At 43.9% G+C, this 12,333-nt stretch overlaps 1 protein-coding gene across 1 annotated transcript in view; it reads right to left on the bottom strand.

Annotated features, from left to right (window-relative positions):
- Positions 1-12,333, bottom strand: part of SAG (S-antigen visual arrestin) — a 48,505-nt gene that overhangs the window by 21,481 nt on the left and 14,691 nt on the right. Inside the window, exons 4-11 of the mRNA XM_075338657.1 lie at positions 11,191-11,384; positions 11,021-11,080; positions 10,175-10,242; positions 7,636-7,771; positions 6,054-6,138; positions 4,256-4,328; positions 3,705-3,842; positions 3,355-3,432 (exon numbers count right to left, since the gene is read on the bottom strand). Of these exons, the coding sequence (XP_075194772.1) occupies positions 3,355-3,432; positions 3,705-3,842; positions 4,256-4,328; positions 6,054-6,138; positions 7,636-7,771; positions 10,175-10,242; positions 11,021-11,080; positions 11,191-11,384 (832 nt within the window). The remainder of the gene's footprint in view (positions 1-3,354; positions 3,433-3,704; positions 3,843-4,255; positions 4,329-6,053; positions 6,139-7,635; positions 7,772-10,174; positions 10,243-11,020; positions 11,081-11,190; positions 11,385-12,333) is intronic.

Here is a 12,333-nt window from a genome sequence, read left to right as displayed (position 1 = left end):
TTCGGGTCTAAGTCCTGTTGAAAAATAAATGATGGTCCAACTAAACGCAAACCGGATGGAATAGCACGCCGCTGCAAGATGCTGTGGTAGGCATGCCGGTTCAGTATGCCTTCAATTTTGAATAAATCCCCAACAGTGTGACCAGCAAAGCACCCCCACACCATCACACCTCCTCCTCCATGCTTCACGGTGGGAACCAGGCATGTAGAGTCCATCCGTTCACCTTTTCTACAAAGACACGGTGGTTGGATCTAAAGATCTCAAATTTGGACTCATCAGACCAAAGCACAGATTTCTACTGGTCTAATACCCATTCCTTGTGTTCTTTAGCCCAAATAAGTCTCTTCTGCTTGTTGCCTGTCCTTCGCAGTGGTTTCTTAGCATCTATTTTACCATGAAGGCCTCCTGCACAAAGTCTCCTCTTAATAGTTGTTCTAGTGATTTGAAGGTGTGTCCAAACTTTTGGTCTGTACTGTACGTTTGACAATATAGTGTACTGTACACAGTGAAGGAAAGTGGTGGACACTGTCAGTGGCAGAAGCACAGTAATAGCAAAGAGTCCTGAGAACAGATTTTTATCAACCCAAAAAATTCAATCCCCATGACCAAGAAAAGTGAATTGAGCAGAATGCAACACAATATACAAGGGCATAGCTAGTGAAAAATTAAGAAATATCTGTGTAAATAGTGTGGTTTTGTGTTACTTTAAATACAGTATTTGAAAATGCACAGTTAGTGAAGTTTTGAACATGTCACAAATTTTCTATGTAAATGCATTTCTAAAGGTGCTATTGTGCCGTCCCTGCAACAGACAGACCGCTCGGATTTGGTGGTGGTGATTACTCGTGGCTCGAGGGTCTCCGGACCTGGGGGCTAGGGGCCACACTCAAATGGAAAGGGGGTATGTACAGGGGAGATATAGTTAGTTTGTGACGCCACCCATGATGTGCGGTAATTGGGAGTACTGCCGCTGAGAGTACCCGGGGTGATGGAGTAGGGCAGCAAGTTGTCGTTGCCCTCCAGGGGTAGGGGAAGGCCCCGGGACTCTGGAGGGTGCTGTGGTATGCAGGGGGAATGTGCAGGCTTGCTGGTTGCAGGGATTAACTGGGTACTCACTCAGCAAAAAAGCAGACGCTGACAACCGTGTAAACCAAGTCTCTGGGTGCCACTGCCGTCTTGGGGGAGCTCGTCCGGGTCCCGTCCCCTGTAGCACTGCCTGGTGGTCTGTGACCTGCCTCCTGGCACAAAATTTAGATTGTCCGTTGTGGCCCGGTAGCTTGGAGCTTTCCTGGCCCCGCTCCCCACTGTGGCTAAGTGAAGGAGCCTGCTCTCAGGAGCTCACGCTTGGGATTTCAGTGGGCCACTTGTTTGGAAAGCCCTATCGCCCTCGTTGTGCTAGTGCCCTCGATCTCTGAGCTGGTGGGAACAGTCCATAAAGGCTCTGTCCTCCACAGGATAATTGCCAGGTCGCCTGAAGCTTCTCCCCGACCTAGGGTCCGTGTAACCCGACGTGCCTTCGGTCCCGGACCAGTGATAGTGTCGCGGGCGGAGGAGGGGACGCTGCGCTCTTCCACTGCTCGGGTCCGGCTACCGCTGCTGCTGCTGCTGCTCGGTGGTGGCTCGAGCGGTGGGCCGGATCCCGGGGACTCGAGCGGTGCTCCACGCCCGTGAGTGAAAAGGGGATTTTGATTGTGGGGGTTTTGATTATTGTCCGTGACGCCACCCATGGTTGTGGTGATATTGGTGACACCACCGCTGCTCTAGGCGGGGATCCCGGGAGCGATGACAGGGAGCAGCTTGGTTGTTATTTCTCCCCTCCGTGGGAAGGGGGTTAGTTGTCCCGGGGCCCGGTGATGGGGTAGGGATGGATGGCAGGCGGGTTACGGGGCCTGGTGAGGTGCAGGGTAGCGGGGGCAGCGCTGTGCCGCACGGCACGGTGGTACTCACTCAGCCAATGATGAGGACACAGTTCTCGGTAAAACACACGGCTGGATGGACGGGTCCCACAGACGGCTGAGGTGTTGTTTGCTCCCGGCAGGTTGGTGGTGACTGCCTTTCCCTGCACCTAGATACGGTAGATGGTTCCAATGGGTTCCCACCGGTAACCCGCTCCCCGGCTTGGATATGGGCCAGAGGAGCCCCTTTTGCCCGCAGGCGCTGGCCCTGAGAAATGGTTGCCTTGGCGGTGACGGTGTCTCTCTCACTTGGTTGGACTGTTGCCTTCTGTCGGGACTTGGCTGTTTGGAAACCCAGGAGGTTCCCTTCACTAACGAATTCGGCAAATTCATGGCGACTCCTAGCCTTGCGGGGTCCGTAAGCCCCTGCCAGATGGTGCTGGCTTCTCTTTGCGTACCGGTCCGGTACCGCCGGGCCACAGCCCGTCCACGGTCCTTACGGTAGACTCCAATCGGCCACTCCTGTAGACGGTCACCACCGTCTGCCAACCTTGCTGATCCGTCCGGGCCACACACCCGGACCAACTTCAGGCTGCTCAACTACCACTTCCTTCTGCTCACTTTCACCTCCAAAACTCAACTGTCTGGTTTTCCCGCCTCCAGGACTGTGAACTCCTCGGTGGGCGGGACCAACCGCCTGGCCCACCCCCTGGTGTGAACATCAGCCCCTGGAGGAAGGCAACAAGGGTTTTGTGTCTGACTTCGGTGTGCCTGCTGGGAGAGTGGGGTGTTGTGGTTGTTGTTCTCTGTGGCCCCTGGCTTGTCCAGGGCGCCACAATAGGACCAGGCTGCTGACCGTCCTCCTTGACGGGTACCAGGCAACTAGCTTCAATCCCCTGCGACCGGGGGTCCGACTCCTCTAGATCCAGACCACCGTCTGCGACCTAGTCTGCTTCTCCCCTGGGAGCTACAACTCCCAGCTTCCTCAGAGTTCCTCACAGCTCGAGGGTTACTACTTGACTCAACTGACAAATCCCACCACCCCTGTCTGACCCCTAGGTGGGCGGCCCTATTCCCGCTTAAGCAGCCCACTGGTGTATCTGACAGGTGTGGTGCAAGATGTATCTAGGATTTGTGAATGCTGGTGGAGACAGTACTGCAGGATAGAGACCCAAAACCATGGGGGTGTGAGCCCTGCACGGGGAGGGCAGATTGTGCAGAACCCTGTGACGACCCAAATAGTCCATGGCGTCACACTGTTGACCTGAATTTCTCACCAAAAGTCGGTAACAACCCATCCACTCCACACTCTCAAAGAAATCAAACCATAGATGTCCATAAATTAACTTATTTATAATAATGAGAAATGACACCTTTTAGAAATGTATTTATATGGATAATTGGTGACATATTCAATACTTATTTCACCCACTGTATATACCGAAAACCAGACACATACCCAGAGACGGTGAGCGTCACCTTAATCTTGTAATCCACCAGGATTCCCATAACAGTGCGATCAATACCTTCCTTCAGCCTATGGAGAAAAGAATTTATGTTAGTCATCTATTTTTGGGCAGAAACTATAAATCTTCACAATATTTTTTAATTCAGCTCAATCAGTAGAGCTGTTCAAAGGCAGATTAACTGTTCTTGGTGGCGTTAGTGGCAGCAGGAGGCCGGAAATGCTCCGCTCCGGACCTGCTCCGTCTTCTGATAAAATTTTTCTATTTAGGATACCACATGGATAAAGCAAAACTGGTTTTGAAAAGAAAAAGACTTCAGTGTATACAATCCAGCTTCACTTACAGAGTGCTAGATGCCAGATTCGTGTCCTCGTGCTTCAGTTTTCCATCTAAAGCGATTTCCCGCTTCTCTCGGTTGTATGCCAGGAGCGGCAGCAAAGTGAAGGTATGACTGTAAGTGCCCTTGGATGGGACCTTTTGCCTGGCAAAGGAAAAAGCTTCTCTTACATTCAGCAAGTGATGCGGATAAGCAATGGTTTTATTATGTACGATGTTTGACTGCACAAGGGCGGACATATCATTGGTGCAACCGCTGCAGCCGCACAGGGGCCAAGACGTAAGCGGGCCCATTACCAAACCCAAAACAGGAAGAATTGGGCATTATAATGAGCTGTTGGACTACTGAAGGCCCATATATTGTTGCATAGGGGCCCTTTTCTGTCTGTGTCCACCAGTGCAACTGCACTAACATTTTGTGTATTCCAATATACAGCCTAAAAAAATACTAGAGCAATGGTAAAACAAATTAATCAGAAAAAAGGAGTTGCCATAAAGAATTGTCAAATCTATGCTACTAATAATCTACACGACTCACATTACTGTAGCTTTACTTACTCGGATTCATCCAAAGCCACAGTTTTGGTGTAATAGTCACTAGAATACAACACCACATTAGCGACTTGATCCACTGTAAGAAGAAAAAAGTCAAATTACTGACAATGCCTCTTAAGATGTGTTCATACATGCTGGTTTTTCTGCAGTTTTTGCAATATTTAGCGGTTTTGCAAAAAACCCCACAAATATAGAGGGAAAATGTTCACATGTAACTGCAATAATGAATAAAAAAAAACGCCCCACGTTAGGCATGTCTGTCTTTGGCAGCTCCGTCATGGATTGTGTAGAAAATAACATTACACACTTCATCATTTTATATGGCAATATAATTGCCACCGTGATTTATACCTGACAAATCCCATGTTTGGCAATGAGACCATGGAAGTGTCAGATATTTCACATGACAAATACAAACTGAGCCACCACACTCCATCATTTTCATTTGCAGGACAACAAAACTGGGTTGTGCAGTTGTGGTAATCCAGAATATTTGATAAGCTGAGTGTGTGGACACCTATTTTAATGGAAAAGGTATCGTCTCATTATGGTTCTCTCCATTGACCTTTATGGGAGTTACATAAAGAGCTGAGCAGTTTGCTGGATAACACCACTTCACTTAAAGAGAAACTGTCAGAAACATCATCACCCCTCCCTCCACCAACCACATCTCTTTGGAATGGAAAACCACCCATATCTTTAAGATACATTCACACGTTGAGTATTTGGTGAGTTTTTACCTCAGTATTTGTAAGACAAAACCAGGAGTGGAGCAGTCAGAGGAAAAGTATAATAAAAACATGTCGCCACTTCTGGATTTTGTACCCATTCCTGGTTTTGGCTTACAGATACTGAGGTAAAACGCTCACCAAATACTCAGTGTGTGTGTGCACGTGGCCTTACAAATACTGAGGTAAAAAACATCACCAAATACCCAACATGTGCATGTGGCCTTACAAATACTTAGGTAAAAAACTAACCAAATACCTCACCACATGTGCACGTGGCCTGACAAATTCTGAGGTAAAAATCTCACTAAATACCCAACGTGTGGCCTTATATCTTTTATCTATTGCTTCATTCCAGAGTAATTAGCATTGTAATTCATCCCTGTGCTGTACGTGTTTTTCACTGACCCATAGCATTCTATTCACCCTTTTCATCATGGTGATGGTAAAAAACGGACATGTCTCTGTGTGGCTCAAACTGACACACGTGGTTCACACTTACTTACGGTCCGTGTGAAAATCAACACAAATTTTAATGAGTATGCGTGTGAACGTGTCTCCAGTACATGTGAAAACGGACATATGAAGGGGCCTAAGAGAGCTGCATACACGCCAAGCCACTCTCCCTTTGAAGCCAATACAGCTGGTGTCTGCTTTTTATTTGTAAGTTAAACCTTTTAGCGTAACCCGAGAATAGGGGGACATCTTTCACTCTATAACCCCTCTAAATGTAACCTGTAATGTCAAAAATTACTTGTGTATGTGAAAGCATATATTTCTACCTTATCAAGCTGGCGATAATTACGGTATATTCTAATGTTTAATGACATTAATATTAATAAACGTCAACTTTCTTTTATTGGTGTTACTGAATATAAGTTGTATATTCTGTTTTCATATTAATGTTGTTAAAATAATAGAAAAATAGTTTTTTTTTCAGTCCAGTGGGAGGTCCTACACAGTGGTCCGCCTTCTCTCTGGAGGTGGCAGGACCACCCATTGGGCTCTGTCAATATTTATCAGACTGGACTTTATTGACGATTTTATGGTCATTGGTTATTATTACATCTTACCTGAAGTTGATATTTTCTTTACTGTTTTCTCGGAATTATTGGTCACAGTAACAGCAACTGAAATTGGTTCTCCGTGATAATACACCTGCAGGGAATGGTTACACTGTAAGTATAATTGCCCTTAGTGCACATGTTAAGGCTGTGTTCACACGCTGTCCCTGTGGTGTATTTTGTTTTAGCAGTTTTTGAAAGTTGTGGCAATTTTTTTGCCGCAATGTTTCAAATTACTGTAAAATTACATTGCTTTTGTTGCAATTTCATTGACATAATTTTGCTGCGATATGGAAAAAAAATCACAGCAAAAACAATAATTTTTGTTGCATGTTCAGATAAGTGTAAAGAAAAACACAGCACGACTACAAAGTTGCAGCATTGTGTTACTGTATGCTATAAAAAAGTTTATAATCAGTTACATTAATATTAGATGTTTATAGTTGGTGAGGACGGTGCCTCCTAGAGGTGTGCCAACAAGCCCCTCTGCCTTGGCCAGGGTAATTAGCTACAAGGCCCGAGCATCAGACTGACTCTTTTACAGTAAGATGCATGTTATATGATTAACCAGGCACAACAAATAATGTGGTCACATAGTCAGGTGCAGTTACTATACCTACTGTTAAGGGAACATGTCATGTGAAGAAACACTATTAACCTGAAAATATGGGGTTAATCTGCAGGTTTATAGCGTTCTGAACCTGCTCAGTTCCCACTAAGAGCATGCTACCAGGAGGAAGTTAACTTTGTTCCTCCATTCACCAGCTTTCAGTCACAAGGGTGTGGTCGTTATGGGTTCAGTCACTGCTCTGTGTTTAGTGAGTGGGGGATGTAACCGCAGACCCTGCACTGACGGACAGCTGGTTCAGCATTAGATCTCAGCATTAGGCCGGCTTCACACTTACGATTAACTTGCACGAGTGCAATGCGAGAAAATCTCGCATTGCCCTCGGAACCCATGTTAATCAATGAGGCAGCTCCCATCTGCTATTTTTTTCTCAGTCCAAATCGGACTGAGACAAAAATCGCAGCATGCTGCGTTTTAATGAGTTTCTCGCACGAGTCTCTTCAATGCAAGTCTATGGGTGCGTGAAAAAAAAAGGATGTCACACGGACGGCACATACACCATCCTAGTGACATCCGTTTTTCTCAATACATTTCACGCATGTAGCAGAGAACACTGTAAATGCTCCTGTACATAACAGTACATGACTGGCAGCTGCTGAGGGTAAAAACTGATTGCACACTGACAGCACACTGATGAAAAGTGAACTAAAATCGTCCAACTTTCTGGCATGAGAATCGGACCAATTTTACACTCGCAAGTGTGATTCCAGCCTTCGAACTGGCTGTAAGTCAGTGCCAGGGGCGCGATTACAGCTCTGACGCTACCCCCATGACTGAAAGCCAACCACTGCCAGCAGTAGCAAAGATAATTTCCTCCTGTCAGTGGGGCTCTCAGTACGGTATCCACACAGTGCCAGAACGCTATTAACCTGCAAATTAACCTCATATCTGCAGGTTAGTTGCATTTTTCTTCACATGACAGGTTGCCTTTACTAGTGCATTTACTTGTGTGTTCTACTATACCTCTTTGGACAGGGAGGCTGTCAGGTGCAAGGGTTTGTCTGACATAAAGAACTGCCAGGAAGTTTCTGCCCGGGGCGTGGGTCCTGGTTGGTCAGGAGCAAACTGGATTTTACGGATCAACAGACGCACAGAGTTTCTGCAGGAAGATGAATTACTCTTTCATCAATTAATTCATGAAAGACCTAATAGACCTATTAAGATGTGCAAAATTTATCTATAGTATTAATTTTAATCCCTTCCCGTGTAGCCAATTTAAGTTTTTGCACTTTCATTTTTTTCCTCCCAACATACCCATATTCATTTTTTTGTAATCATTGTCATCATTCAATTTATCAAAATAATGAACTCAAAAATAGCAAAAAAAAACCCAATTCAATTCTGCCATTGTTTTAGGGATTTTGCTTTCATGTTGTCTATTGTCTAATAAAAATGCTCTGCCGACGTGAATTTCCAGGTTAGTATGGTTATGGTGATATCAAACTTGTATCGTTTTTATTTAAGTGATGAAGAAAAATCCAGAAGTTTGTAAAAAAAAACAACAAAAAACTAAATTTGGTTTCATGTTGTCATTTTTCGAGGCCTTTAACGTTTTTATTTCTGTAGTTCTATGAGGACTTGCTTTTTATTAAGTGGCGAGCTTAACTTTTTTATTAATATTAGATGGTGTAACATATAATGTTTAATTGTCACTGATTGACAGTAGTATTTAAATGGTTAAACAGTAACGATCAGAGCAAACTCTGGTCACTGTTACAGGCAGTTGCTGGCTTTGAAAATGGCCTGTCGCTGCCATGTCTGGCGCGGGCTTAGCTCCTGAGCCTGCTTCACACATGGGGACCCAAAGGAAGATGTACTATTACATCCTATGTCAGAAAGAGGTTAAAGGGAATCTGTCAGCAGGTTTTGCTACATCATCTGACAGCTATATAATCTAGGCAAGGAGATTCTGAATCGAACGATGTATCACTTAGATTACTAGCTGAATCCGTTCTGACATAACCAAAGAATTTTGATTCAGGAACAAAGCAGAAGTCTGGCCCTGACCCTCTCCTTTGTCTTCTCTACTGCTGCTGTAAGGCGGTGTCCGCACTTTGCGTTTTCACCTGCTTTTCTGCAGCGTTTCAAACTGTTTTCATGCCAAAATGCATGCGTTTTGATTTTTCCTGCAAAGTCTATGGGAAAAGTGGATTTCTTGTGCGCACTTTGCAGTTCAGAACGCTGCGATTAATTTGCATAAATTTGGGCAAAAACTCTGCGTTCAAAGAAGCAGCATGTCAATTGTTTTTGCCATTTGGGCTGCGTTTTGCTAACATTGAAGTCAATAAGAAGTAGTAAAAAGCAAGAAACATCAAAATTCCAGCGTTTTACCTGCTTTTTAGGTGCAGAAAACATGCGTTTTGTACTACATAAACGCAAGCTTTTCTGACATTAAAATAATGGAATGATATGTCCCTTTACTCACACACATAGTCCGACAATTAAATTAATGAAAAATATTAATTTATTGTAATTTTAGCAATAAATAGTTTGAAACCGCTATAATTATATGAAATATAACTATTTCCGTTATGATTTCAATAATAGTATATGTGTTCCTTTTTTCCCTTTTTTTCATTATGTTTAACTGTTTAAACTTTATTTAGCAGTGTCTTAATGTTCAAAACGCGTCTAACGCAATGGAAAAGCATGTAAAAAGCGCTTAAAACGCGGCTAAAACGCGGTCAAAATGCATGCGTATTTACCGCGATTCTGTGCTCAAATGCAACTTTGGCAAAAGCAATTTCTGCCAAAGGATGCGTTTAGAACTGCAACTAGGACGACGCAAAGTGCGGACATAGCCTAAGCGTAAAACCCCTCCCCCCCCCCAAAAAAAGCTGACTGAGCCACAGACATGTACAAATGACGCCCGCACACCAATGGGCGTGGCCCAGGGTCTTTTAAAACCTAAGCCCTACCCAAAGCCAGGCGTCAAATGGTAATGGTGCCGGCCGCGGCCATACAACGGCCGCCACGTCACCGCTGATGTCATCGACTGCCAATCAGCGTCCGCCGCGTCATTGGTGACGTCACGCGCATGCGAAGTAGCGGGAATCCCGCACTTAGAGCCTGGAGAGGATGCGGGAACCCACGCATGCGCGGTGGGGCGGAATGAATTGGGACTTAGACTTAGGATGGCTTAAGACCCTGGATACCTGACGCCTCTCAGCCAGACACCTAGAGGGACGGACAGGTGACGCTGAGAAGTTGGCCGATCCTAACTCAGGAGACAAAGATGGGACAGGGGCGGTTCGAGGCTCAGGGGAATCCCGAACCATAACACACATTAGGATGTTTTTAGTTGCGGATTGCACAAAAACATTTTCAATTGGTTGCTGATACCCTTTAGGAATTAATGGTTCACCATTAATGGAGCAATGTTTTTTTTCACCAGATTTTAAAATACAGTGTCATAACTGGCTACAAAAAGTAATGTGATACTGTATATTCCAAAGGAAGCTGAGAAAAGCTGCAAGTTTTAGTAAAACATTTAACCACTTACTTCTTGTGAACCCGGTCTTCTAAATTGCTTGTAGAAAATGCTTTAATCTCAAAATCCACACCACAAGCCTTAAAAAAAAATTGAAAAAAAAAATGAAAAAGGAAATGATCAGAAAATATAAAGTATTAAACAAGGCCTATTATAATTGTAAATTGTCAAATTTATTAATTGGCTTTCATATGAAGCCGCCTGACAAAGGGGCAGTTTCTAAAATGGTTTACAAATATAGAAAGTACAAAGATGGACACTGCTGCAATTCTGTATCAGTCATTCAGTTTCCTTTAACACATGTACCATATCCAAAAAGTCCTCCAAATTCGGTTCAGTTCACCCCTTGTTTTTTCAGACTAATGTTACTCAATTAGGTCATTCTGATTACAATTTTTTTTATAGACTGAATGTCCACATGGAAAAAAAAACAAAAAAAAAACGCAGTATGCACTAATCTATTTATTGTGTTGGATGACACTCGCCACTCGCCTATTAAAGTCTATGGGTGCACGAAAAAAAAAAAAAAATCGGAACCCATATGGATCATTCTTACAGATATACAGTATAACATGGGAAACTGCATTTGGTCTTGTAACTTTTTTTTTTACTAATGGCATATGTATAAAAACAGATGTTATACAGATGAAAAATCGTTTTTTGTCTCGATGACTATTGGATGAAATTTTTATACGTTGTGTGAATGCAGCCTCATATGCACATCTCTAGCAGGCCTGTGGAATATTTGTTGTACTCTGCAGACCACACGGTCGTCATCTTTGATTATCTTATTTCTTGTCTTTACCAAAATTCTTATTCTATTAAGTTCAATTAACTAAAGCCAAGCGATCTACTCACTTTCCCCACATCCGATGGAGCTGGTTGAAGACACACTGAGCACGGCAAGTAATCAGGAAACTATAAGAGAGAATATAAAGGATTAGGAGAGCTTGTAATTATCGGTATCACTGTGATACATGTCACATGGAGTGATATTCATGCTGCAGGACACACATATAAGTCATTACCGCCATCAGGAAGGGATAGGCGTTGTTCCCCAATTTTTTCATCAGTCTTTCTTGGACTTTGGTGAGACATTTCACATCTTCTACAGGGGGATAAACCTGGGTCCGTGCAAAGTACAGATCTTTACGAAAGGTCAGACCGATCACATCAATATCTTCTTGACCATAGCGGAATGCACAAGTCAGAGTGACATAGACTGAAAAAGATAATCAGAAGTGCGTAGCACATGGAGGAAACAAACACCATGCATAGTAAAGACTGTGCATAATTTAGGCAGGAACGCAATCATGACAAAGCAGAAGGTACCAAGGATCTGGCTATGTAGTGACTGATTACCATGGGTAGCACTACCAACTCCAAATTTATTTGGGTCCAAATGTTCCCTATTTTGAGGTATGTCACATGTGGCAGAATAATTGCAGAAATTGCAAACACCAAATTGGCAACATGTCACTGTCAGTGTCCAGAATCCATTTATGAGACATTGGTTTCACACATATGTCTTGGTGTATATGTTTCTCAGAAACCTTAATGTCATCTATATAGAATGAAAGTTTAGGGTACGCTCACACGAGCGTATGAATCGGACGAGTGTAATGCGAGAAAATCTTACATTGCACTCGGACCAATGTTTTTCAATGAAGGAGAGCAAATGGTCAGCTTTTTTCTCGTCCAGATTCTGGATGAGCGAAAAGTCACAGCATGCTGCGATTGTCACCAAGAGCCGTGTCACCCACACAGATACAAGTCTATAGGTGCGAGAGAAGCATCGGATTGTACTCAGATGACATCCTAGTGCAGTGCGATATACCCACAGGCTGACAATGGAGAAGATGGGGAGATTAATCCCTCCCTCTCCTCCGCAGCTGGGATACGATCGAAAGATCGGATCACAGTTGCATGACACTTGACTCACACTCGCTGCACAGCGGGAGCCAAGGGTCATTAGAACATCACATCCCATGCACTCGCATCAGATGCCATACCATCGTTTAAATCTAGCCTTAAGATGCTTATTTATATTTGATTTTTTTATTAATTTTATTCTACTTTTTTATGTTGGTTTCATGGTGGTTTGATGCAAAAGCCTAATTTTTGACACTTTTTTTTGGACGATGGATACTGAAGGGGTTAACTAGTGTGGT

Source organism: Anomaloglossus baeobatrachus, chromosome 3 (assembly GCF_048569485.1).
Source record: "Anomaloglossus baeobatrachus isolate aAnoBae1 chromosome 3, aAnoBae1.hap1, whole genome shotgun sequence".
Classification (NCBI taxonomy): Eukaryota; Metazoa; Chordata; class Amphibia; order Anura; family Aromobatidae; genus Anomaloglossus; species Anomaloglossus baeobatrachus.
The sequence above is the reverse complement of the archived record's forward strand: the minus strand, read 5'-3'. Positions and strand labels throughout refer to the sequence as shown.